Consider the following 26,864-nt stretch of genomic DNA (forward strand, 5'->3'; position numbering starts at 1 on the left):
ATATTTTTGAAATTTAAATATTCCTGCTGTCTAATCTCATTTTTTTTTATCCTTTTGCAGTGTGAATGAATGATTGGGAGTTTTAAATGCAAGTTTGATTACAAGAAAGTGGTGGAAAAAATGTCATGATGGAGTTGGAAAAAGTAGAACCCAGATAATATTCTAACTTCTTGTTTTTTCTGTTCTGTTTTTTCTTGAATTGTACAATAACTTTATCTTGCAGATTTTACCCCTTTTTGGTTTAACTTAGGAAAAGCAGTAAGTGTGGTACCTTGCAAGTCTCTGACATGAAATTTGATGGTTAGAAAGCACCACTGTTGATTACTAATGCTCTTCAGTTATTTTTTCATATGCACACTTATAGAAGTTTTATCTATAACAATCAAAAAAGCTGTTTGGGAGAGAGCACTGTTAAAGTTGATAAATTCTGCTCTGGCTGTGTTGTTTATTTTAATTTCCATTTGAAATACTATATCTTTGCATTAATCTGAAAACCCAGTCCAGAGTGTTGATGAGTTTGAGTAAGCCATAAGTTCTCCTAGGCTGAGTTTCTTCCAGTGGATCTGTTTGGCAAGATGCTGCTTTACTGTGGATTTTGCAAAGTCCAAGTGAGAATGCTCTGAAGTTTGAGATCTGAACAGCTGAGGAAAGATTCAAGATGTTCTTCCAGCAGAGTGGGGAGCTCCAGAAGCTGCCAAGATCTGGAGCAGAAGTTCTTGCTGTTGATTTCAAATTCAACAGAGTTCAATGCTCAGGACTTTTTCCTGACTGGAGATAGCACCTAGGAATTTGTTAGACAAATTCCTTTTTTTACTGAGCCAACCTCAGACTGCCCACTTCTGCAGGGGCAGGAGAAGCTGAGGACAGGCTTCTGCAAATCTTGCAGTGTGTGAAAAGTAATTTTCCCCCTGAGGAATTCAGAAGATTGACAGCAGAGGGGGCTTCTAGCACATGGAGCTGGGCATTGCTCACACATGGGGTAATTCTGTTGTCAAGTCCAGTTCTCTTGGTAATTTCTAGCCAGAGTGATTTGCATGCAGTTACGTTATTTGTTTCTCAAGGCAAAGTTCTGAAGCCTTGGTGTGCTTTAAGGGTGGTTGGGTTGATTGGTGGGGGTTTTTCATCCTCTTGACCTGTTTCTCTTAAAACAGAGAGGAAATAGCTAAGGGGTTATATTTGGTTACATTTTAAAACCCTCTTGACTTAAAAAATACTAGGGTTTAAAAGACAAGAAATAAAGTTCTGCATTAAAGCTTTTTTTAGTTTCCTTTAAATGTAGCTTCTGGAGTCATTCCTTAAAGCATAGTCCTTAGCTAAAAACCTATATGCTATTACCTAAATAATAGCATATAATGTTCTGGCTTGAGTTTAAGTGACTCTAAAATTGAGTGTGTAGCCACTCACTTCACTTAAAACATTTGTAAGAAGCCGTGATTCTCACAGTTTCTCTTCCAGCCATATCAAAAGTAGCACATGTTAGAACAACAGGTTTTAGCTTACTGTTTATTGTGTTTCTGCTAAGAGTATCCAAAAAGAAACACCAGAGGTACTGCAAAAAGCAGGATGGGAAGTAGGTTGGGATTTTATCTTAGTGATATGGGAATTACATATCTCTTACCTAAACCCCTGTAATTTTCCTCTTGTCATTTCTCATGGATGCAACCTTTGTCTTCCCTGAACTATTGTTTGAACCTTTCCATTGGCCTTTGGAGTTGCTGTTTGTTCTTTTTAGCAAACTGGAACCCAGAGTTGACTGCAGCCTTCTGAAGGAGAGGAGTAATAGCTTGGCTGACAGGTTAGTGGTGAGATTTCCAGTTACAGCCTACACAAATATCAGTGGGAGCAATGTACCAACTTGCTGAAGTTGTTTCAGAAATTGTATGCAGTCAGTAACATAGATTTGCCTGCAAGCATTTTGGTTTGGTTTTTTTTTTCCATTTACCATAAGGATGAAAATATTCAAATGGGAGACAATCTTACACTTTTTATCCAATCTACAATATTTATGTTATTGATATTGTACACAGAGCATAAGTGGCCATTGTGCTAAACTCTGTTTGAGCAAACAATGAAAGTTGGGGAGCTCATGGTAATGTGTTTTGAGAAATATTTTAAGAACTAGAATATTCTAAATGTATGTCTGTATATGAGGAAATTCACATATATGACACACACGTGTGTATCTTTAGTTATTCAATACATGAGGCGTTAAATAATGGACATGAGAGATTTGTTAAGGCCAACTAGTGCAAATGAATTTGATGTCATCTAAGTCCAAAGAACTGCACTGTTTTATAATTTGTAGATAATTGATAATTTATAATTATCAAATCAATTTTTAAATGAACACTAATTTGTATTTAAGAATTGGGCTACTGACCCTTTGTAAAAACTTCCAGCAAGGTTTATGACTGTAATGTCCTTCTGTGTAGAACATTAGGAATGTGTGAAATCACAGAAAACTTCTTAGAAAGTTTTCACCTTTCTCTACTGTCAGGGATCTCACCTGCTACTGTACATCACTTACCAAACTATCCTAGAGAGCACCTTGGTTGTAAAATGCATCTCTGGGTGAACCTCTGCATCAGAATGGTATCAATTAATGGATTGAGTTATTGCATGGATTGTGAATTCATTGTGAAGTGGAATCACCAGGTATAAATCCTCACTATAGCAGGAAGGTGTTATCTGTTTTGTTGCAGAGAGTTATTCTGCTTCTGCCCCTGCTTGTGAAGTTTGCTGGAGATTCCCAGAGAAAGTGAATGGGAATCCCTGATGTCACAGGTATTTGGATAACATAAATGGTGAGGTTACTCACTGACTTATATATTAACACTTTTCTAGTAAACATTTGTAATATTTTATAGAGTTTTCTTCTTAGACTTGGTTGGGATGAGTTTGTGTGACTGAAACTTGAGCCTTGTCTGTTTACAGGCACCACTAACAATCTTCTGAGATCTTTTCCTGGAAATCAGTTGTCATTCAAGAACTTGCCTGAAATCAGACACTTAAAGGATAGTCTTAATTTTCTTTTAAATTTGGTGACGTCATTGCATCCCATATTTCTGTTGGAGCTGGATAATCTTCAAGCTCTCTTCCAACCCTAACCATTCTCTGATTCTGTGATAGAAAGTGCAGTGGGTCTGTTGGGCTTTCTCCTTTGCAAGAAGTCACCCACTGTTGCTTTTGATTTAAGATTTCAAAAGATAAAGAAACAAAACCAAACCATGTATTTTTTAAAGTCTTTTGTGATTAATTTGAAAACATGAAGATTCAGTTGATTTTTTTGTATTCATTGTATTTGAAACATAGAGCTTTTACGTTATTTTTGTCTGTTACTGCTGTATATTTAATGCATTTTTAAGATACTCTGGGGGTTGGTGTGTGAATAATGAGAAATTCTTTCAGAGAATATCATACAATCTGCATTCATGCAGAGCAGCTTTCAGGTTTAAAGAACCAAACATTTCCAGACAAATTTGAAAGGAAATATCTGTGAGTGGGCACAGATTACTACAGCTGTTGCTATGTTTCAAGCACAGATGTAAAATATTTAAATTTGGACCAATGTTGAATTGGTGACTTTGGTTGTTTGGGTTTAGACTTTGCTGCTTTCACTCATTTTTGGATGATTGTCAATGACCAACAAGCACAGCCCAAAGCCTACAGTATTAGAGATGTTTACCTGAAATGTCTGTCATAACCTTCTTGTTCCACAGTCCTGTTTTCCATTATGTATGAGTACTGCCACGTAAACTGGCTCAAAGTGTCCTTTGGAATACAAAAGCTATCAAGCAGATTGCATCTTGGTGAAAGATTTAATTGTGTACAATTACATTATTGGCTTTTGTTTGCTTGTACGTATTTGGCTAAATTTCACAGTAAAGCCTTGAGAGCAGGCAAGGTGTCGAGATACACCTTGACAGTGTTGGAAGAGTTGTACAACTCTTCTCATGTAATAAATGAAGTGTAATTTTAAAATGGGTGGCTGCAGCCAAGTTAAACAAAAAGACAATTCATTTTATCTGCCACAGAATATCAGTTCCTTTATAAGGTAAAAACAGATTTATTGTTTGGAATCAACCCTTGACATAACGTCTTATTTCTTTATATTCACCTTCAGATGTGTTAGCTTTGCAATGTTTTTACAGTCTGAAAAATTAATGCATGATAAGCATTGTGTATATGCTAAATGTTTCACAAGGGGTTCCATATGTATTTTGGTGTTACCTCTCTGTTACTTCATTGGGTTGTTCAAAGTTCCTTTCAACCAAATAGTTGAGAAAATGAGGACCTGTCTCTAGCAGTAGTATGGCTGTTTGTATTGTGCAATGAGATGTGATTCTGTAGATGCTGGCTGTGAAACATTCTAGATCCAGAGATAAGCTGCACCCAGTAGATCACATTTCAGGGCTGTTTTCTATAATACTAATTTATAAAATCATTAGAATCTATTTGCATGGTTGTAGTCATTGCTGTTTGGGATACTCTAATGTTAAAAAATAGCTGACTCTTCTGCTGTTTATCTGAAACAGTTGCAGTGTTTCTGTTCTTACAGTATTTCTTACTGTCTCTACAATATTGTATTTTTGGCTACATTCTTTAACAGATATACTTTAAAGTAAAGAACTGATGGTTGTTAGATGTTCTTTGAGAGTCATCTTTGTCTTAGTTGGACTTGGTTGTGTTGGTACAGCCAGAGTAATTGTTTCTGACTCTGTAGCAATTCTTAGGTCCAGTTTTAAATTTTTCTGAAGTATTCATTTTTTTGCTTTGTAGTAGCACAAGCAATCCCAAGTACAAAATATCCTCTTTTCTGAACCTCCTGTATGTGGATACTGTAGTTAGCATGGGAGTGTGCATATGAAAATGTGTCATAAATGTGAGTGTACACACATGCTGAACTTCCATCCCACAGTGCTGGAGCAATTCACATGTGCTCTCTGCTGGGGATTTTGGGGAAAAAAAGAGTCCCAGCCAGTCTTGTGGTGACATGGCCAGTCCTAATGACACACCACAAAACCTGACAGAACAATCTGCAATGGAAGTAGGTCAAACCACATTCCTGAATGAAGTAGGTAAACCTGCATTCCTCCCAGCTGGAGGAGGCTCAGAAAGGCAAACATTATTATTAAAATTGGTCAGGATTGTGGAATGAGCCTTTCTTCCTTTCTGCAAAACAGCAAAGGACCAAGTAGTTTATATTCTTGAAAAGCGCTCTTCACAGCTCTCTGCCCACTTAACACCTTCCTTTGAAATGGTTCTTCAGCTGTGATTTGGAGGGAAAAGTCATCCTTGATTCAGTGGCCCTGTTTTCTCCCTGCACTAAAGTTTCTGTGTATTGGGAGCTTTGAAGAGACCTTTGTGTTAGGGTTACTCACATTAACTTCTTCTAAAAGCTAGGGTTATTCACATTTAATTCTTTTAAAGTAATATTTACACAGACTGTGCCTGGCTTTGTCAGGAGGTCCATGCTTGCCTTGCAGAGCGGTTTATGGTGGTTATGTGTGTATCACAAACAAAGTTCTTATGTAAAAGAAAAAGTAGAGCCCGTTTGGCCGTGTTGCCAGGCAGAGTCCTTTATCTGTGTGTGAGAGGGTTTGTGCGAACAGGCATCCTCTGCCTGCACACCCCTGTGAGCCAGCAATCTCCTCCTGGCTCTTGCTGCCTTTCAGTTTGTTCTTTTGTAAACCACATTTGTACATGACCTTTTCATTGTCCTGAACACAGGCCTATCCATGCTGCCAGGCTTGCTGTTCTAATATCTACTAAATCCCCTATGGAAAGGCAAAGGAAAACTGAAAGAGAATTCTCACTTCATTCTCAGTGTCTTTGATAAGCCCAGTCAGTCATGGTGCTGCTGGAACTGTAAACACAGAAATAACATCTCCTTACAAGAATTTTTTTTTGTTAGTAGCAACAGATAACATGAATAAAACGAGTGTCCTGCAAGCCTGGTCTTTACTCTGTGTTTGAAAGAATGGGGGGCCAGTTAAGGTACTCATGCTATATGTCTGCCATTGATATTTCTATCAATAACTCATCTCCAGTATTTATTTTCAGTCTGTTTTTCCTAGGGCTTTTAAATTGGATGGCATAATTATTTCTCTTTTATATTTCAAAGGGTTACCTGTGGAGCCTACAGGTAGAATTGGAAAACTATATCCTGTAAAATTTTGTTATAAATAGTGATGTTACCTATGTGTCTTCTCCCAAAATAACTGTTCATGCATACTGCCATAAGGACAGGATCTGTAAGATGGTGAATGTTTCTGCACCTGACAAAAGCAGATTGAACTCAAAATGTGTTAGAAATTACTTTTTTTGTTACATATGCTACTTATACCTGCATTAAGTAACTCTTCTTTTAACAGAGTATTTGTCTGTAAAGACTGTTGGAGTTTTGGGCATCAAAAGTATGATTTTAAGTAAAATAGTCTAGTTTTTTGGTAATAATTGGCTATATAAATTTCTTTCCACTATGTGGAGAAAAATGGTTTCATGTTCCCTGTGACTTGAAAATAGTCAAGCAAGAAGGCTCCTGTCTCCTCTGGTCAGCACAGTGAATCCTTAGGACTTCAGTGTAGTTACATCCTGTGCTCTAGTCCCATTTCAGAGTTTTTAGGGGCAAAGTGCTGCTTTCCCCCTAAGTGCTTCCTGGTTTTAACATCTTAATTTACAAATATTTAAGGTAATTGCTGATATTTGAAGATTCTCTCCAAGGCTTCCCTGCTGTCTCAGGTTGTTTCAAGCTGCTTCTCTGTAAAAGAAAAGTGGTAGGGGTGGTGGTGGTGAAAGTGTGGGAATGTCTGGCATCTGGTTTTTAACAAAAAATTTCAAGTTTGAGTAGAGATTTGGTGGCACATTTAAATCTCTTTAGAGTTGATGAGCCATTCTTCACAACAGTTTGACATTTCAGCTATTTCTAATGTTACATTTATAAGGGAATTAACCTACCTCTACTGTGTAAATCATATTTTATTGCTGCTCTTTCCTTTTTTTTTTATGTGAAGTTAGATTCTGTTCTTGCTATATTAAGGTAACATAATTCAGAATTTCTTTCTTTTTTTCAGATCATTTCCATGTTCATAAATTTCTAAGTTGACTTCAGAACTGATCTTCACATTTTTAGGTTGATACTCCCCTTCAGGATTTTTGGCGGAGTTATGGTCTCAGGATTGAGCTTTTAGAAGAAGTTAATGTGAAAAATGGCACTGCACTTTGTATGGAAAAATGCAGTGAAATACAGACAAGAGATTTTCTGCTTCAAGTTTTTTTGCAGCAGTCACAGAGTGAAAATCAAACGTGCTGGTGATTGGTTGTGTGCTGATTAACTTCAACAAGAATTTACAGCAATTAGTTCTGCTACTATAGAGTCTTGCCTGAGTCATAAATCCTTTAGGATTTGCTGAACATCCTGAACAACTGAGTGAAGATTTACATTACTTTCCTTTACATTATTTTTTTTCTCTGACAGCAGTTTAATGACAAGTTCTTGTTCATCTGATGACATTGATCAGGAAGAAATCCAGCTGGCTTTGCAGGCTGCCAAAATTGCCACAAGAGAGAAGATCAGATCTAGATTTCATGGCAGTAACGATCTTATTCACCGCCTTTTTGTCTGTATCTCAGGTATGAGAATCACTGAATTATTAAAGTATTGTTCATGGGGGTTTTGGTTTATTTTTTTGAGCTTTTGCACATCAAGTTGTGGTAGAAAGGACTAGAGATGAAGTTTCAGGAAAACTCTGGTTTTGGGGCCTAAGTTGCAGTCTGGTTTAGAAGGACCTGTTACCTGTTTGGAACGTACAGAATCAGAGATGCTGACATCTTAGACCTGTAGTGTTGAAGAATTTGGATTTGTATCAGGTTTGATTTTTCCCTGCTGGTGCCCTTTTGTGTTCAAGAAATGAAATTTGACTTAGCAGTTCTGTTTTCATGCAAAATTAGTCTTTCAGTATTTCCTGCCAAAGGATATGGAATATATGTATTGGCTTGCAGGTAGCAATAAAAACCAGAATGTAACTTGGCCATTAAGGAGAATTAGTTTAATTAGTTTAATCAGGTGTTCAATTTTTATTCCTAACGTGAACAAGTGATCCCCTTAAAATAAGTGAGGCCATTGCTGATACTAACAGGCAGATTTAAATACTTTTTCAAAGGATGGTGTAACAGTCTAGAATTGATTTACCCATTTTTCTCGAACTCTAAGGTGTTGCTGACCAGCTGCAGACAAACTATGCTAGTGATCTGAGAAGTATCTTGAAAACCTTGTTTGAAGTTATGGCAACCAAACCTGAAACAGAAGACAAGGAAAAGCAGAAGAAAGGTAAAAGATCTAAACATTTGTTTTCTCTAATGAATTTCTGCTGGTAGCCCAGTGGGAATCCATAAGCTGTTAGACACAAATTCCCCTAACATATTGTTATCTTTTTGACAGGATTCACTGTACAAGGTTTCACCTAAGTTTAAGAGGAGTCATGGAAACAGACTGTAAACAGGATGAAGTCCTGTTTAGGAACACAGGAGTTCATTTTAAGGCAAATACTAAAGAGTAAAGTCTTCAGAGTTCATCTGCTGTTTCCATATTCCTGTATTTAACAGGAGCACAGTGTTTGTAGCCCATATAGTTTATAGCCCATGATTCATGCAGAGTTTGGACTCTGTAGATTCTTTTTTTCCCCTCCCCAGATTTGTTTCACAATGGGTCCATTTTAAATTACCGAAGAACAGACTGTAAGATGGGAATGCTCATCTTAGAACATCTTAAGATGCTGAAATCTTTCCTCTCTTGAACAAATTGATGAATTTGACTTCAAAATAGAAAAATAACACATTTCACTTCTAGATAATTAAAGTAATGGAACCAGAACTAGATCATGAACCAACAAAAGATTTTTTTTTTACTCTGTGAACATTTTTATTATTTCTTTTCTAAGTGGCAAGTCTGCCAACTTATCTAAGAGTAGCAGTGTCATCCCAGCAATACTGCAATTACCTTTGTCCTTTGTTATCATTAGAACTACCAGCATCTGAAAGTGACCCAGAGCTCTTTTTATTTTCCTACTTCCTTTCCTCCAGATTGAAAACTTTTTCTTTCTCCTAGTTTCACTTAAAAGCATTGAGGTTCTTATGTGAAACACTTAGTTAAGTGTTGAATCAAGTCAGCAGAAAAAACCTGCACTCCAGTCCCAATTCTGCAGTGGGATAATGCACAACATGCATTACAGTCTTCTTTTGGTTGAAACTTCCTCAACAGTTTTATGGTGGCAACCTGTCATGATGTGAAAATAGACTGGGTTTTTTTATTGTTAAAAAAAATAAATAAATGGGGTTAGACAGAATTCATAGAAAGAGAACACAAGAGCTCCTGAACCTTCAAATAAGAGTAATAAAGAAACTGGAGCTATAAAGAACTATCACTGAGAAATATATATTAATCAATAGTACTTGGATGGATGTAATTTCTAATGGATAAACTCTTGCATTAAAAAGGAAGGTATTGACAAAAGTAAGCATAAACAAAATGAGCAAAAAAATGGGAGTTTTGGGGTGAAGTTTCTCTTTGATATGTGTGATTTGATGTGTGTGATTCACCTTGGGACTCTCTCACTGTTCTCAAAATCTACTTGTGTTAAAGGATCCAAGTTAAGAATTGGGAAATAAAATGTAAGTGCAGCTAAACTAGCAGAAGGAAGAAGACTGCATGTCCTGTAATAACAGCATCTTTCATTTCTGTTGTCATCCCAAAGCAGAGCAGGAGAATTGTAAATCACTGTTTGTGTCAGGGTAGAGAAAAGGCAAGAAGTCTAAGAAGGTGCTACTGTGGTCTAACCTCAGAAATTCTAACATGAATCTTTAAAGTGAAAATTGGAAAAATATGAGTATTTTTTGAATTGTTTTACAGTTAATCATGGTTTAAGGAATGCAGCATTGGAAGACTGTGCTTTATGTCAAGAAAGTATATCATCCTCAGAACTTGCAGCAAAAGCCAGAGATGGGGACTTTGAAGGTATTTTCTTTTTTCTAAGAATTAAAATGAGACAACACTGGTGTATTAAAAAAGTGATCATTAAAATGAAAAGTCTTTTAATGTTTTACTCTGCGAAGGAAGTATAAAATGTTGTCATGCTGGTTTAGAGACAAAGGCAGAAGGTAAACTGAGCATATTTCTTTCAGGTTTTTTCTAACAGCCTCATGAAACTATCCACAAATGGTCATATTCAGTAGGAATTGCTCTGTATCAATGCAGAAAGTGTCTGTATAGTAAAGGCTTTAATACAGTGTACGATGTTACATCTGATGAGTTTCTCAGGGCTGTGTGAGATGCAAAGCCCTAAGTAAGGTTTTCTCAGCCAAATCTTGAGAGGGTTTTTGTATCGTTTGCTGCATATGGATGTGCTGCTTTATCCCAAGGTAGAGGTACCTTTCATGTTTTCTTTACTTTTGTCTTTGATCAAGATATTTTGGCTAATATTTTCACATTCTTCACCATATTATTTCAAAGAAAAAGAAAGCTTTAGATAAGTCTGCTGAGGTTGCTCAAATCTCACTGAATACATGGTAAGAATGAAAAATGCATCTAAGTTTCAGAGTTTTGGTTGAGGTTTGGGTATTCTGAAAGCTCACAAGTTGTTTCTCTTTTAATTAATCTGAGCTTCTTCAGAGTTAGTTATAGGCTCAAGTCCTATTCTGGCAAACTCAGTATAAAAAATGGATTAAAAGACATCAGAGCACTTGCAGTCAAAGAATGAGAAAAGAAATATATGAGATGGAGCAAACAAGAAAGCAATCAACTTTGATCTTCAAGGCTAAGTGGTGGTTTCAGCACACCAGGAGCCCAATTACCAGAGCCATAATATGTCTGTGGTCAAGTGAGAAGTACAAGACAACCATCAACTATGATACTGTCCCTGAGCTTCCCAGAAACTCAAGTGTGCAGTAATTTTCTTGTGCTTTAAAACTTTGATTTATTGCTATATATTTGTCCATGTACACTACTGTCCTTCCAGTGAGAGGTTTGGAATGCAGGATGACAGAGCTGGGTGATAAGCAGTGTGTGTGCCTCTGCTTGCATGTGGAGGGTGTTGACCAACGGAAAAGAAATATTGGTTCATGTCATTTGTAATAAAGATCAGAAATCACAGAGGGAAAAAAAGAACTCTTAAAGATTAGATTTTAGAGAAATGCTACTTATTTATAACTTATTTTGTGCTTATATAAAACCCATGGTTTGCTTGCTTGCCCTTCTTCTGAAGCTGCAGGCTAAAAAATCTAATCTATTTAGAACAGCAGGGCTAATTCATGTATAATGCACTGTAGAAATATTATCTCTTCTGCAGGAAGATGATTTGGAGGCAGATAAAGAACTATTCAGTAGTCATTTTAATTGATTTTTCTATTGTGCTGTAATTCAGAATGTCACAGAAGGTGCAGGAAGGAACAAATCTTTAAGCAAAATCCTTACCATGTACCGGCTGTATTGCAAAAGAGTGCAAGATTATTCCTTCTCTACCACTTCAATTCTTTCTCTTTTGTTTTGGATCGATGCTGATGCTCTTGGTGAATTTGACTTACAGAACTTGAAATCCAGTTATTCTGAACTGCAGGATGCTGCATAACCCTTCCACGCTGGATGTACATTTTGTCATAGCAAAATGTAAAAGTTTTTTTTCCCCTGGCATGTTGCTCAGCTTTTAAGGTTCTTCAGCCTTTCATGGCAGCTGGTATTGGCATGGGGAAGGGTTCATGTTTGGAGAAGTGGGTTGGGATGTTATTTACTGAAATAAGAGGACCATGGTCTGGGTACTTAGGTGATGTTCTGGCCAACACAGTAAAGGGGAATCTTTGGAGGTTCAAAAGGCCCTGCAGCACCCAGGCAGTGTGAATCAGCTATGTCCCTGCCCTAAGTGAATGGTAAAACCTGATATGTAGAATTTATAGCATATGAGATAACTTCAACAAAAGCAACCCCCTGCCTGCACCTTTATTCCAGAATAGCACGTGCTTTATGTGTGCCTGCATGGTAGAAAGCAGATCTTTGTGGGATAAGTAAGTCCCTTTGGAATAAATAGATGTGGATGCCAGGACGAGCTTGGCTGCCTTGGCCAATGGTGTCCCATGCTAACATATCCTTTAAACCAAGCCTATAGCAGGTGCTTCTGCAGGTACTCTGCTTTTGGTGCTCACACAGGCTCACTGGGGGGCTTGGCCATGCCTGCACCAGTGTCCTTGCAGGCTTCCTGCAGGCTTATGTGTAAGTGGTTATGCTGTAGATATCTACAAACCAGTCTAGCTCTTCTGGCTGTGTAAACTGAAGAGTGTAGTCATCTGTAACATGGCTCCATTCCTGATGGGCAGGAATTTTATTGTGTATCCCAAAGAGACACAGGATGCTGAGGAGTATGGAGATGAGCTCCACCTTCCAAAACACAAGAAGTCACAGAAAGGCTACTAAAAAGGGCATCTAAAGTGGGTCAATTTGCTGAATTTGTGGGAGCTTTGGAAATACCCCTCACCTCCAATACACATCCCTGTCCTGTCAGATCACAAGTTGTCATTGCTGGCAACACTGTACAGACTTTTTCTGCTGAGGTATGCAGGGACAGCTAATGGGATACGTGGTTTTGCCATTCCTGAGGCATCCAGCATGAGGCATAAACTCCCACCAAGATTTTAACCTCAGCAGCCATGTGCCTTTTTCTCCTTACAGCACCTCCCCACGTGTCTTGTTTTTGCTGGCCACTGTGGAAGGAACAGCCCCTGGGTGTTGTTTGGGTGCAGGTTGAAGATGTCTGGTGGATAAAGCAACTTTTGCTGCTTGAACATTGTTCCCTGTTTCTTGCAGTGAGCCTGGTGGGTTTGTCCTTCAGGCCAAATCTGGGTCAGGGGCCATCAACAGGAGTACGGGAATGCACCACAGTTATCACTGTAAGGGTATTCAAGCAAAGGCTGAGAGCATTGCATCAAAGTTAATTAATTCCTTTTTGTACTTCAGTTCTATACCTCAGGTCACACAATTATTTCAACTGAAAGTGAAAACAATTGAAGGCAAAGGAGCACATCATAGCTCTTCCCTTCTGCCATTGTGGCAGAGTATGTATCAAATTGAGAAGGTCCAGCCAGCTACCTGCCAGGAAAGCTCTTCCCCATTATCAAATAAATCCCTCTAACTGAATGTAGCAAATGTTTTAGATTGTATTTAATCAAATTAAAAAAGCCCCAAAAATGGAAAGCAAGCCCAGCAACCTGAACAAATAAATGGCCTTAAGATTGTACTGAAGGTTTTAGCCTCTACTCACATTATGAAGATGAATCACTTGTTTTTGTCAGACTTTTCATTCTTATTGTATATAAAACCCACCAGCTGGTCTAGGACATAAAACAAATGTGAATGTTTATTATGAGCCAACTGACATTGGCAAGGGTTTAAGAGTTAAATCCTGTGACCTTCTGAAGGTTGAAATACAATGAACTACAGATTAATTGGCATTCCAAGACAAGTATGAGCCTATGGTCTATATGTTAATCTTTGGTGTCCTAATGCTCTAAGATTTTTGTCAAGAAAGTATATACATTTATACTTCATGGAGTATTAAAAAATTATGTATATTTATAGGGAGAGAGTATAAAACAATTTTTCTTTTCCTATGGTAGAATATTAATTTATGCAATATTCAATAAGTATTTTTTAAATATAGTTAAATTTCTTGTCCTGGTTGTATGATGGAAGTGATGGCAAGTGGGATACAAAATTCTGTATATAAACTCAAAGCAAATTGTAGTGGCAGGCTACAACTGGGCAAAAAGGTTGGGCTCTGAATTGCAGTAACAGCAGACAGGGCCTCTGTGCTGGAACTTCCATGGGACTGCCTTTTCTCCCTGTGCCCTGGTGAGCTACAAACCAGCACGGGAGGAACCTTGCTGGGAAGTTCCTGAGGTCCAGCTTGGACAAAGCACAGCTGGATGAGAGCTGACTGAGAGTGGGCAGCATAGGTCACACACAGTGTAAAGGAAACCTTGAAAATGTAAGAAAATTGCTCTTATTTAACCCAGTGTCAATGCATCCCTGATCAGGACAGAGCTGTGTCATTCTTAATATCCAGTACAGCTTTAGAAACACCAGGGAAGTAGAAGTTTGGTGTCTTTCTGCCATTTATGCGTCTGGCATCATATTTCCAGTCCTAACAGAAAACTTCCTTTGTATTTGCTTAGCAGATTCCCATGTGTATACATAGGTGTGCACACACACAGAGTGACTTCTTAACTTTTTTGACTTCAAAATTATTGCCTTTTATTGTTTCCATTTATCAGTTTGTTAATGAGAGAAAGCATAAGTGTGACCCTGCTCACCATATTTGGGAGCATTACATTTATCCTTGTGAGTTTGATGATTTTAATACTAAAGATGGGCAAATCTGAGTTTTACTGTACATATATTTTGGGATAACTTATTACTCAGGAGGACTGAGCTGTTACAACTGAGGGAAATGTGAATATTTTAAATTACCAAATTACTGAAGTTAAAGGCAGGCTAAGAAAGTGAGTTATAATTCTTGTCCTAGCATGAGATATCTAGAAATCTGAAGATTTTTCTCAAGGAAGCCAGCAAGCATTATGAAGCTGTTGGTGCTCCATGAAAATATTAGCTGTAGCATCTCAGCTGTCTCTGGAGCTGTTCCTGCATCTTCACTCCTTATCCCTCTAGCATCTGCTCAGAACTGCCTTGCTTGCTAGCACCTACTAAAAACTGCAGACATAATGGATTTGCTGTGGCTGCCAGTACAAATACCTGCTTGTGCCAAGTAGTGTTAGCATCTGTTTGCTTCACAGCACACACTATTCCTCCCTGATCCCTTGCCATCCTACCCTCTCCTGTTTGGTCACAGGCCCTGACTGCTCTCTATCCAGCAGCACAAGCAAAACTCAGAAGCTCACAGGCTCAGCCCCTTGTTCTTGTTGCATTATAAGTCCCTGGGTCAGAAAAACCCACCCATGCTCCTGTATGTGCAGAATCTAATCACCATGGCTCAGAGATAGCTGCCAGCCCCAGCTGAATGCTTCAGTTTTCTTGTGCCTCTTTTTGCCTGTGGTTGCTCTGTTATTTATGATGACCAAGCAACACCTTGTGAATGAAAGAAGTTAAACTGTTGCACACTTCATTGGCCAAACATGTTCTGTCCACATAACTTTCACTTTTTCCTTTTTCAGCAGCTCTGCTTACACTGTGTGAGAGAGGAATCAAATTTCCATATGGAGGCAATGTTTTATAATCAACTGAACATATTTAATCATGCATGTAGAATTACAGGATTCTTACAGGTTTTAGGCTGTAGTGCAATAATTCAATCTGACCTAGGCTTTAAGAACTTGCTCAGAGCCTTTTCCCTTCTCAGACTATCCCTCTTTGTTGGCACTATGTGGAACTTGTGGAGAATTCCATGCAGCACTTATGGGAAAACATCCCCTAAATACTGTAAAGAACAGGCTTATTAAATTCTGTAACATAACTGAGATTTTGATTAGGTTTTGTCTAATAAATACATGTTTTGAATGTTCTGGTATGTTTTTATGTAGATCTACATTATCAACTTCTCTATTATAAAGATTGGTAAGAGAATATTCCTACTAATGGTTATATGGAAGACTCAAGTCTCTGCTCTATCTGATTTAAAGTAAAGATTTGACCCATATCTCAATGGAAACCAGTGTTTTTTATGAGAGTTGCTCCATTTTATATAAATAATTAATTTGCCCAAAGAATTAGTTGCTGATCATGTACCTGGACAGAATGGACACAGGACATCATTCAAGGTGATGTTGAATCAGGCAGAGCAGAGGCTTGAGCCCAAGTTTGCAAAGCTCTGTGTCTTGCTGAAAGCTTTCTAGATTGGCACAGAAATTCCATCCTAACAAAGCCATTTGACCAGAGCTGAAGCTCAGAAGTCTGTACCTCTTTTCTCCCTTAGCCCCAAAATTTTCATCAAATTATATTCAGCATAAAAATTTATTTTTTGAAAAATGTCAAGCTGGCTGTAATCAGCACTGAATCTTCTGAGCAAGGACAAAAATTACTTTGGTGCAATTGCCTGGTAGAAATCTTGCATCAAAGTCAGAGATTGCCCAGAATGATGTGGAAAATCAGATGTGATGAGGAACAAAAAAGGTTCATTTTACTGTGGCAGTTGAAGTGAGGGGTAAAGTCAAGCCACCGTAGTTTTTAACTTTCTGTGCTTAAAGCTGTGAGAATTTGCAATCCTGCTTTCCTCAGAGAGCTCCAGCAGCCCCGTCTGACCCTTCTGGCAGTGGAGAAAGTAATGCTGTGACTGCTGCAGCCATGGCAGTTCGACAGGATGCTGTGGGAGCAGCACTCTGCAGCTCAGTTTGGTGTAATCAGGGTTGTTTTGCATGATGTGCTCTGAAATCTAATGCTAGAGGAACTTTAAGTTGGAGTTCTGTGTTAGGAACATTGGATAAAAACAAAAGGTGCAGAAAGGGGTATTTTCTCTGACTTGTCTGGCTGTTGCACAAACACCACAGTTTAGCGTTTAGCAGCTGCTCTTCAGCAGGGAGTTGTGGTGTGCTTGCTTCTGTTTTGTTTCCTACCAGAGTGCAGATTTGCTGGCCTAGGCCTTCTGCAAGCTCTAACAACTTTTGGGGTTGTTTCTCTCTCTGCATTGGTCTCAGCAGCACAGAATATCTTCAGCTTTCTGGGCAAATGTTTCAGTCATCACACAGCAGATAGACCTGGGTACATCTTCTCTTCCTCTTGGGTTCTGAGACAGAGAGATCATCTTGGTTTTCTAAGATCAGATGGGACTGCATTAGGTATAATGCACATATTTAGTGCCCAATTAATGTGTTCTTTTTGATAGCTTACAGTGTCTGTGATATTTTGTCCATGATTATGGTTTTCTGAAAGCACCAGCATCTTGGATTTACCTGACTTTTAACTCCAGGAGCAGAAAATGTATTTACCTAATGAGGTAGCATACACATGTAAAAGTGAATGATAAAAGCTACAGGATAAATAAAAAGACTAAAATTTCATGATTTATGAGAAATTGTTATGCAAGATGTTTGAATTGTTAAGAGCCTTTTTCAGTCTTAACACTATTTAATTTTATCTTGTGCTTTTTCCTTTCTCTAAACTTGTTTTTTATTCATTTAAATACTCGTTTCTCTTCATTTCTCTGCTTTTTTTTTTCCTGTGCATGTTTTTAATGTTTTCTTCTAAAATTTATATCTGTATTCTGTCTCATTAATCCCTTCCTTCCCTTCCTCCTCCTCTTTGATGTTTGTGCTGTGGACTTCATCCATTTCCCAGCAGACTTCTCCAAACTCTCATTGCATGATAAAGCACTGGGCCAATTAGCCCAGGAACAAGGTTTGCCCTCCCTTCCTTGTCCAAATCCCTGAAGCACAGGCAGATAATGCTTTAGAGACTGGATGTTGCTATTTGCTGCAGCATGCAGAGCTAATGGAGCAGCATAGCCTGGAGAAGGAGTGTAACATAAAAAGCCTGTGGGTGCAGTGCTGCTGCCCTGCTCCCAGCACAGCTCCAGGCTCGTGCTCGGGGTTTAATTCGTGTAACACACTCTCTGCTCCTCACATGGAAGCTTTTCCCCTCAGGAGAGGGCTCTTCAGAGAGTATTTCAATAGCCTGTTCTATAAAAAGCTCAGTGACTCAATTGTTGATGTAAGTCAGGAGCTGCTCCCAAGGTTGAGTGAGATGAGCCTGGGGAAGGGAACCAAGGGGTGGCATCCACTGGGGCTTCTTCTATGGGCTCAGGGAGACCTAACCAGGACTTCATCCTTGCTGCCAGGGTGAGCACTTCAGCTCCACTCCAGCACTGCGTTGCATTTCTAACTCTCACAGCTCTGTATTTGTAGTCAGTGTAAGGCCGTTTTCAGTCAACTGGAAGGAAAGGCTTTGGGGTAGTGGCCCAGAGTTCCCCATTTCAAATGTCACTTCAGTGCTGCACTGCTTTCATTTTGTGCAAGACATCCCTCTCCTGATTTCTCCCCACACACTGACTGTAGCTGGGTGATGAGGATTAAAGCAATTACATTTGTAGAGCAGTTTGAATGCTAAAAGCTGTTACATAACCAAGTGTTACTATTTGGGGGTGTGCTGCAGTGCAGCAGATCTTGGTGTGAGCACTTGGGAGGGCACGAAACCCCTGAGGCAAGGGGGCACGGGACTGGCTGTGCCCCCCTGCTGGTGAGTCACTGTCTGGGCAAATGTGCCCTTTGGCCACCCTAGTGACACTCGCATTCAGTGAATCAGCTGAGGTGACACCAGTGTGGAGGCAGAGAGATTCCCTCTGCTGTGGGAGAGTGTTCTGTGGAGAGGGTTGTGCTGTTTCTGTACATTGCCAAGAAGTTGTGAATTATTTTTTATGAAAACCAAGTTACAAAAACAAAAGTTTTCAGATTAATTCATCTGTCAGTCAAGTGATTCTGTAACTGTGAATTACAGCTTATATCATTATTGTTAATTTGAGGTCATTATTTATCAAAATTTGCTGGGTGGTTTTTTTTTGTTTTTGTTTATTTGCTTGGTTTTGGTTTTTTGAGGGGGCTGGGTTTTTGGGGGTTTTTTTGCAGTTATTCTTTCTATTTAGCATGGAGAAAATCTATGTAAGATCAATTTAAAAATAACTTTTTCAGCATTGCACTTCAATGGGAAACAACAGAAAAATATGGGGGGAAGAAAAAAATAACTCTTTCCTCCGCAAAAAAAGCCCCTCAAAGAAACTAAAAAAAAAAAAAATTAAACAGCTGATAAGAAAGCTGCTTTCTGCGGATGAGTCCCAGAGTCTTTGGGGTGGGCTTGTGCTGGCTTATAATGTGTGTGACCTAGCTGTGATCTGAGGGAAGGAGTGATGGTGGCTCCAGCTGCTGCAGAAGTGCCACATTACATTGGGATGCTGCAGGGGGTACAGAAAGGGCCTGTGCTTTGTGGCTTTTCTGTGAATATTGAAATCAGTAACTCTCTGAACCTGGTAGCCCACACTGCAATGCAGTTTATAAAGCATCCGTATCAAATTGAGCATCTTAACCAAGCCTGCTTCCACCAGACCTGCAGAGGGAGACCTGGTGGCACAGAGCTTGGATAATTTCCTAAATTTTTGCTGTGTTCAAAACGAGTGAGAATCAATGGATAGTTAAATCCCTGGACACATAATCTATGTAGAGACAAGTTTTAAACAGGAACATTGCTATTGGTTCATATCTTTGCCTTTTGTTTTGGGTATATGTGATAACCCAAATGACCTCCTGGATGGAAAACATGGGGATTCTCCATCAGGCTTGCCATGATTTCAGATCAGAGAAAGTGACAAAGTTTTCAAAATCTACATCATAAACGGATATTGGGAGTAATTTTCACTGGGCAAGATACATGTAGTGCCTTGGGAGATTGCAGGAAAGGAAAAAAAGTAGAAAGCAACATGTCTTGGCTGCACTGTTATTAATGCTTGGCTTAAGCTGGCAGTCCTGTATGTCCCTGCTGCTGAAGGAAACCCTGCTTTGAACCAGGGATTTGTAGCCTTGGATCCCCAGAGAACATTTTCTGGTGAACTGCTCTCAGGGTTGAGGTGAAGGCTTCTTTGTGCAATCTCCTTTTTGCCCACCACATCAGTAATTTCTCTGCACATCAACTTCTGGGTTTGGTTACTGGCCCTGTAGGTGTAACCTTTATCAGACTGATGTGCTCATTAAGTGAAGGATAACTTCCTTAAGGTGAGTCAACGTCTAAAGTAGTTTAGAGAAGCCTACAAAAGCTGAGTCAAATTTTAAGTTCTCTTTGTTTTTACTAATCTGCTTTTTGAGCAGTTTCTTACATTGAATGCTATATCCTTTGTACTTTTAATTTGACAAATGTTGCAATGTGACAAACACATGAAAACTGGTCGTAGTTATGTTGGAACAAACCAGTGGATTTTTCATTTAATTATCTTTCTGCCTGTAGCTATAGTCCTCTTAACCTCTGCATCAACTGCACCATATATTTTGTTGTTTGATAGTATGCTCCTTGAGGCAGGGATGTTGCTTGTCAGGTTTATAAATCAGCAATTGCATGGCTTGCAAATTGTAAATAATAGTAAAAAAGGAGCTGCATGCAGGGAACTTTGATAAATACACCCAGAAGTTCATGTTCACCCTGTCCATGGATTCCTTCTGGACAGAACTTGCTTTGCACTCATTAGATTTTTACCAACTTGATTAAGCAGTCAGCTTCATCATTTCTACACTTGTAACTCCAGACTCTGAGGTCATGTCAGCCTGTCATGAGCAGAAAGAGCTCGACAGAAGGGAGCCCAATACCTTCTGCCTTGCCAAAATCAAATAATTTCCCTGCTTGTCTTTTATGGGAGGTTGGAGAGCTCACAGGAGACATAAACAACTGAAACATGCTGTCTGTGGTAATGGGCAAGTTCTTTCTCTGCTGAGCTATGTACACTTGATTTTGTGGTTTTGCTGTAGTTACTGGTGACTTCCAGGAAGAGTCCTAATAATTGAACAGATGGTAATCAGGCTTTGGGTTTATTACCTGTACAGTTGGTTGCCTAATTGAAGAAAAGCAGTTGGCCTTTCTGGAGGGAAGGCTGAAGAGGCTGGGAATGATCTCAGCTCTAAGCTTGTTTTGATGGTGGTGGCACTGACAAAAACACTTGTGATTCAGCTCTGCTTTAATAATCTCTTGTCTTCTTGCTTTATTTTGCTTATCTTCTTTTCCCTGGACTTGCATATGACTAAGATAGATTTTATTTCGAGTTCAAAGCTGCCATTTTAATGCCTGATCTGCTCTGCCCAAAGCTGAGTGCCGGGCAGAGAACAGAGGAGTTTGAGCCCTCCTGGGCATCCTGAACTCACTCAGCTACTGTTTGCAAAGCACTTGGAGAAATGCAGATGAAAGCAGCTGCTGTTATATTTTACTCTCCCTACTTCCTTGTGGATCTGGTAATCACATGTTTGGTTTTATTCTCCTTTGATTGATTCCCTTTTGTTGCTGTGTTTCTGCCAGATCCTCCTGACTGGGTTCCAGATGAAGTCTGCAGCTACTGCACTGCATGCAAGGCTCCTTTCACAGTCATTCGCAGGAAGCACCACTGCAGGAGCTGTGGCAAGGTAATGACTCACTCAGGGCTGTGAGGAGCTCCCACCAAAGCCAGCAGCAAATTCATGTGCACCACAGAACCTGGCTGCACAGCAAAATGTGCACACTCAGCCAGGGTTCTCAATTCACAGGTGCTTCTGTGTGCCTGGGCTGCCAGCTCTCAGCTTGTGTTTACAAAGGATTGGGGAGGGGTTCGGCTTTTATACAGCAATAAGTGTATAAAGCTAAAGGCAGAATTCCCTGATGAGATCCTAGAACAATCCCCACCTCAACAGAGTCACTCTGGACCATTGCTGTAAGCTCCAAGGAGCCAGGGCAGCCTGCACTGCCAGGGGTGATGCACTCACAGCTCAGCTGCATGACAGGGTGTCCCTTTGCTGTCTTTCCAAACCTTTGGAGGATCACTCTGGTGTGTAGGGCTGCTGCTTTGCAGGTTTGTGGGGGTGGAAGAGGGAGCAAGGGAGAAAAAAGCAGTCATGTACCACAGGAAGCCAGAAATCTGCAATCCCATTTCACTTGCTGGCTGGGGGGAACAAGTTAGAAAGGAAGAAGCTGCTTCTTTAACCAGGTAGTGGACTTGCAGGAGTATGAAATTCAGAGGTATTCACAAGTAATCCCCTAGCCTTTCTTTAAAACCAAGGGAGAGATGCTTCTTTGCACCTCTGCAGGAGCTGCAGAGGAGGACAGGCCAGCCTTGGCTGCTGTCAGTGCTGAGCACCCTCACTACTAGCTTATCTAGCCAGATAAGCTGGGTGGGGATTGCCTGCTGGGGCCCTTCACTTGCTGTGCTGAGGACGGTGCTGGTGCCAGCTCATACAATCTTCTCTCCCCTCCCTTGAAATGAGTTTTGTCCCATCCTGTTCTTCAGAGGAACTGAGGAGAAATTTTCCCTCTTGTTTTTCAGATCTTCTGTTCCCGCTGTTCCTCCCACTCTGCTCCATTACCTCGTTATGGCCAGATGAAGCCTGTCCGTGTTTGCACTCACTGTTACATGTTCCATGTCACTCCTTTCTATAGTGACAGAGCTGGTATCTGACAAATTAAACTACTGCTGTGTCTTCTGGAGTCTTACATGGACTGATATATTTGACCTAAGCCAAGAATTAACTTGAAAGAGGGACCCAGTGAGGGCACGTAGGCTTTGACATCCATTATTATAAATTTTGTACAGTTTTTATTGCATTTTACTAAGCTGCTAAAGGGAACTACGAGGCGTCTGTAGCTCTGAGGCTACAGGACAGTCTTCCATAAATTTATAACATTAATGTTACGATGCCATATGCAGAACAAATGCACTGTGTGGAAGGAAATAGGGCTCAGAGAATTGAACAGGCATTGCTGCTTATCTTACATGCTAGGAACAGAGTAGCCAGTTAATTAGTCCATCCCCAGTGGATCAGTCCCAAAGCTCAGACACTCCTGTGCCCACTGGAATCCCAGCATGGCTGTGGGCATCAGCACACTCCCACCTGCTGCCATTTAACTTCCCCATGTCTAGATTTTTGCTACCTATGCTAGGATTAAAAAAAGCAAATCTATTTCAAATCTCTATTCAATATTTACAAAGGCAAAATTTTCAGTGAATCCCATAGGAAGCCCTGAAGGCCCTAAAACAATATATTTCTGTTGCCTCCTATTTACCAAGCAGAGCAATAACTCCAAATTGTCTTCTAAGAATTTTTTCAACTTCCATTTCCATAGTTTGGAATTTTGGAAGTATTTATAATCTGAATCATTTATGCTAAATCCTGTTAATAAAGTCTGACACAGAAGTTTGGTTTCTATAACAGCATTTTAAACTTAATAAATTTCAGAGGAAGTGGTTACCAAATAAATTAATTCATATTAAAATAGGTATTTTTGAAAGTTTGGCAGCAAAATTTAATAGACAATATTTTAAAAATGATTTCTTCCATACTGAGGTTTTTTAAAAGGCAAATATGTAATGAAATATCCAAAAGGTCTTACAGAATGGTCAGCCAGAGAAGGGTACTTGTTGTCCACATTTGGCAGAGTAACCATGTAAAATAGTGCATACTGGTACTTCACTCATGCTAACAACTCAGAAGACATTTGTATTTATTTGAAACAGCAGGGAATAATTGTTATCTCCACTCGGAGGGGAAAGAAATGAGACTCACACAGATTCATGCTATGATCTTGCACGAACTATTTGCAGTAAGAGCTCCCTGAGCACTGAGGTTTCAAAGGCATTTGGACCTGCTTTGAGTTGGCCACATGAAAAGCAAGGCAGTGTGTGCTGTGGTTACAGAGGAAATGAGATCAAGAGCTCTTTGCTGTGCCCCCTTTCCTGACTTGTGGCACTACACACTGTGTTTCAAAGTGAGAAATACCAAAATGGGTGAGGAAGTTGTTTGTGGTATCACGCCTGAGAAAGGTCGTCACTCAAACTGATAAGCCAAAACTGGCCAGTGTTAATTTGTTTTTAAGTTTATTTATTTTTTGGGGACATGCTCTTTGCTCAGTGGTTTACTGTTCAGTGTTAATGAGCCATATAAGGGTGCTGCAGTTTGGCACTACTGTCATTTTGATTCAGATGAAACAGCTTCACTTAGTTGATGTGTAATGCACAAGCCTTATGATGCTGTTTGTAGACAATGTCAGCTCTGATGTGTTATCCTCACTTATTTATATTTTTTGTTATTATTACATCCCTGAAATCCTTCTCATGAAACTCTTGGGTTGGAGTGTCTGCATTCACCAGAGTTTGGAAAGGCATGGCTGGGTGATTGGTGGGAGATGGGTAATGTGGTGCAAGCAATGATACTTATTCAGGCTTAAATCTCAGGCTTCACATTGCAATGATTATTGCAGTTTTATTTTTAGGAAGAAAAAAACAGAAAAACACACAAGAAATTTAATGCTTCTTTTATAGGATAAAATTGCAACAAACTTCAATTGTGAAATAAATATGCACAAAAAGTTGCTTCTGTGGAAAAAAATCTTATTTAATGCACTGAATATTTATTTAAGCTTGTTTTTACTTTGTAAATGCTGTAATTCAGAATCATTTCCATAAATATGATATTTAAAGATCTCAGACACTATAGTTTCTTATGTAAATACAGACTCCTATTTCTCTTACTGAAAAGCACAATGACTATATCAATACTAATATACATTTGCCTCAAGAAAGACTTTCATCTTGTAATCTCTTCAGATAATTAAAGTGTCAGGACTTTCTACTTCCATGTGCTGGATTGCTCTTTCATTTTGGGGTCTGTTTACATGGAGTGACAGCTGCCATCCTGTCAAACAAACTGGCCTTAACTTTTTCTCATTTTGCAAAAAAATGTGAAAGAAATGAGCTTAAATCTGAAGCTGGAAGTCACCCATACAGTGAAGGGGTGGTAAATCAAAGCTGGAATACCAGCCTGTCACTTAGCATTGCCTCGTGCTATCTCTTGCCACCAGCTGAAAATCTCCCTTCCCAAAATATCTTGTGTCAATGGCCACTTCAGTCATCAGGCATGTTTGATCTGCCTGTGTCACATCTGAATAATCTTTCCTGTGGGGGATACAAATCTGCAATGAAAACAGTGCTCCTTGGATCTCTGTGCACAGTTATCCTTGGGAAATATAAATGCCCAGTGCTGCTTTGTTCTGCCCTCTGTATGAGATACATCTGTTAAAGGTTTTATGGGAATTAATTTTCTTTTCCAGTGGACCTAATACTGCATGGCTCTGGGATGCCATTTCACTGAACAGAAAACATTACAGCTCCATTACATTGGGGTCTTGGCTTCAGTGGTGCAACAATGAATTAACATGCATAATGTTTATGGGCAAATAATGCTGCCTTCAGGTGTATGAATAAGTATGAATAAGTGAACAGTAGAAATTGATCCTAAAGGGACTTCTTAATCAAAAAGGGGATTTCTCCAGAATACAATATGTTTCACAGCAGTTTTCCTGTTGGGGATATCACAATGGGAGTGAAGAGGATAATAAGGTAAGAGCAGCATTGCCAAAGACAGCAATAATTCACCTGGTGCTGGACTCTCCTGTATGACAGTTCCCTTCTGAATTACACCTGTTTCCAGGGGGAAAAAAGTAATTACAGTAAACTCTGGAGTGATCCTTTCTAGGTCTGTACAAATTGTACAGCGTTTCCAGCTCTCTCTGGGTTTGTAAAAGCAGGTGGATATCAAGGCTTCCTCTGCAGTGAAAGGAACTTCAGTAAAATACCTCTGCGTCCAGGGAATACCCCTGTCCAGAACATTCAAACAGACTGAAAAGCTGTCACAGAGCATGTCAGGTATGTAAGAGGGGAACCTGGATGGAAGTGATGGGTGAGGAGTGACCTCTGTGTGCATTGTCTGAGCTGAAAGGAAGGAGGAGGGAACAGGCTGTGTGTGGTTGTGCCTGTACTCGGGTGGGGAGGTGGGAAAACCTCAAGCACAGCCCCATCCCAGCCCTGCCTGGAGCTCAGGAGCCAGCTCTCAGAGCCTCGCTGAGCTCTCAGTTCCTGCAAAGTCAAAGCTGCTGCTGGGGCTGCACCGCCGTTTCCGTGGCAACCCCGATAGCATCTCCCTGCCAGCGCCAGGACTGCAGCACTCTGCTTCTGCACATGCAGGATGGAGACTCCTGCTTTCTGCTTCCTCACAGGGACTGTGATGCCTCAAATGTCTTCATTTGGAACCAAGGTTTGTGCTGCAGTCAAGAGTTTTCTGTGAACTCTAATGACAGCATTTCACTGAATTATGCCTTATGTTGCTTGTCTGGAACAAATCATCTCTGTAGGCATCCTTTTGACTTCTTTTGGAGGGGATTTAGCTCTTTTTCCTTCTTCTCTTTCACCCTTTGCCTCACCCCATCACTGAGCTTTCAGTTTCTGCTGTGTATAAACTAGACTTACTCTGTGGCCTCCATGAATATCTTAGGCATAGTGAAATATTAAGACAACTCAAAGAGCTTTCATCTTTATTGTTTCTTGATCTTGCCCTTCAAGTTCCCAGGCACAGGCTTGTTTCAAACCTCTTGGTATCCTTGTACCTGCAGTAGCATCCTGCTTGAGATGCCATGGGTGTTGCACCAAGGTGTTTAAAGTTCCGCAGTATTCCTTTACTTTGTGGTGGAGAAAGGATAGATCCTAATTTTCAGGTTTTAATAGCTGTTAGTAAATTATAGATATTGCCATTTGGCTCTTTTTTAATTTGCTCTTAAACCAAAAAATGGTAAAATAATAGGCTAGAAGGATGAAGAGGAGAAGACTTGTTAAAGCAGCTCTGGAAGTGTGAAGATGATGTTTTAATGAAGTAATTGGTCTCTTTGAAAACAAGTTGTAACTGCATGTGCTAGGAATGCTGGGGCTCATGCATAAAACAAACTGGGCAATTAGTCTTTCATGAACTCATTTCATTTCTTGTTTTCACTAAACATGAAGGTTCTGAAGTGTAAAGAGTGATTTTCCCTCATGTTTCACTCCAAGGTAGGAAACTGATTTTTTTTTTCTCGATTTTTCTCTGCAAAGAACCAGCAGCCTTTTAGGGCTCTGACTGAACTTGTCTGCAAAAGGGGAAATCCTGTGTTAAAGCATCCAACAGTGTGGCCCTGTCAGCCTCCCACCCCTGGGAGCAGTGAGGGGTGTCTGTGAGCAGAGGGGCTGCTGCTCATGTCCAGCTGTGAGTGCTGCTCCCATCTGCTCTTCCTCAGGAGCACGAGGTGTCTGACACAGCCCAGGGTGTGAGGGACCACTGGGCCTGGGAATGGCAGAGCT

General features: G+C 39.8%; 1 protein-coding gene across 4 annotated transcripts in view; it reads left to right on the forward strand.

Moving 5' to 3' along the window:
- ZFYVE28 (zinc finger FYVE-type containing 28) overlaps positions 1-24,351 on the forward strand; it is a 145,880-nt gene extending 121,529 nt beyond the window's left edge. For 2 of the 4 annotated variants that reach the window (XM_005485708.4, XM_005485709.4), the window contains 5 exons: positions 7,478-7,632; positions 8,213-8,329; positions 9,908-10,012; positions 21,032-21,135; positions 22,029-24,350. In XM_005485708.4, the coding sequence (XP_005485765.2) occupies positions 7,478-7,632; positions 8,213-8,329; positions 9,908-10,012; positions 21,032-21,135; positions 22,029-22,160 (613 nt within the window). In that variant the 3' untranslated portion in view covers positions 22,161-24,350. Of the gene's footprint in view, positions 1-7,477; positions 7,633-8,212; positions 8,330-9,907; positions 10,013-21,031; positions 21,136-22,028 lie in introns of all 4 variants that reach the window. The other 2 variants (XM_026792600.2, XM_026792599.2) reach the window with 2 other exon arrangements.
- The last annotated feature ends 2,513 nt before the right edge of the window (positions 24,352-26,864 follow it).

The sequence above is a fragment of the Zonotrichia albicollis genome, chromosome 5, assembly GCF_047830755.1.
Source record: "Zonotrichia albicollis isolate bZonAlb1 chromosome 5, bZonAlb1.hap1, whole genome shotgun sequence".
NCBI classification, from domain to species: Eukaryota; Metazoa; Chordata; class Aves; order Passeriformes; family Passerellidae; genus Zonotrichia; species Zonotrichia albicollis.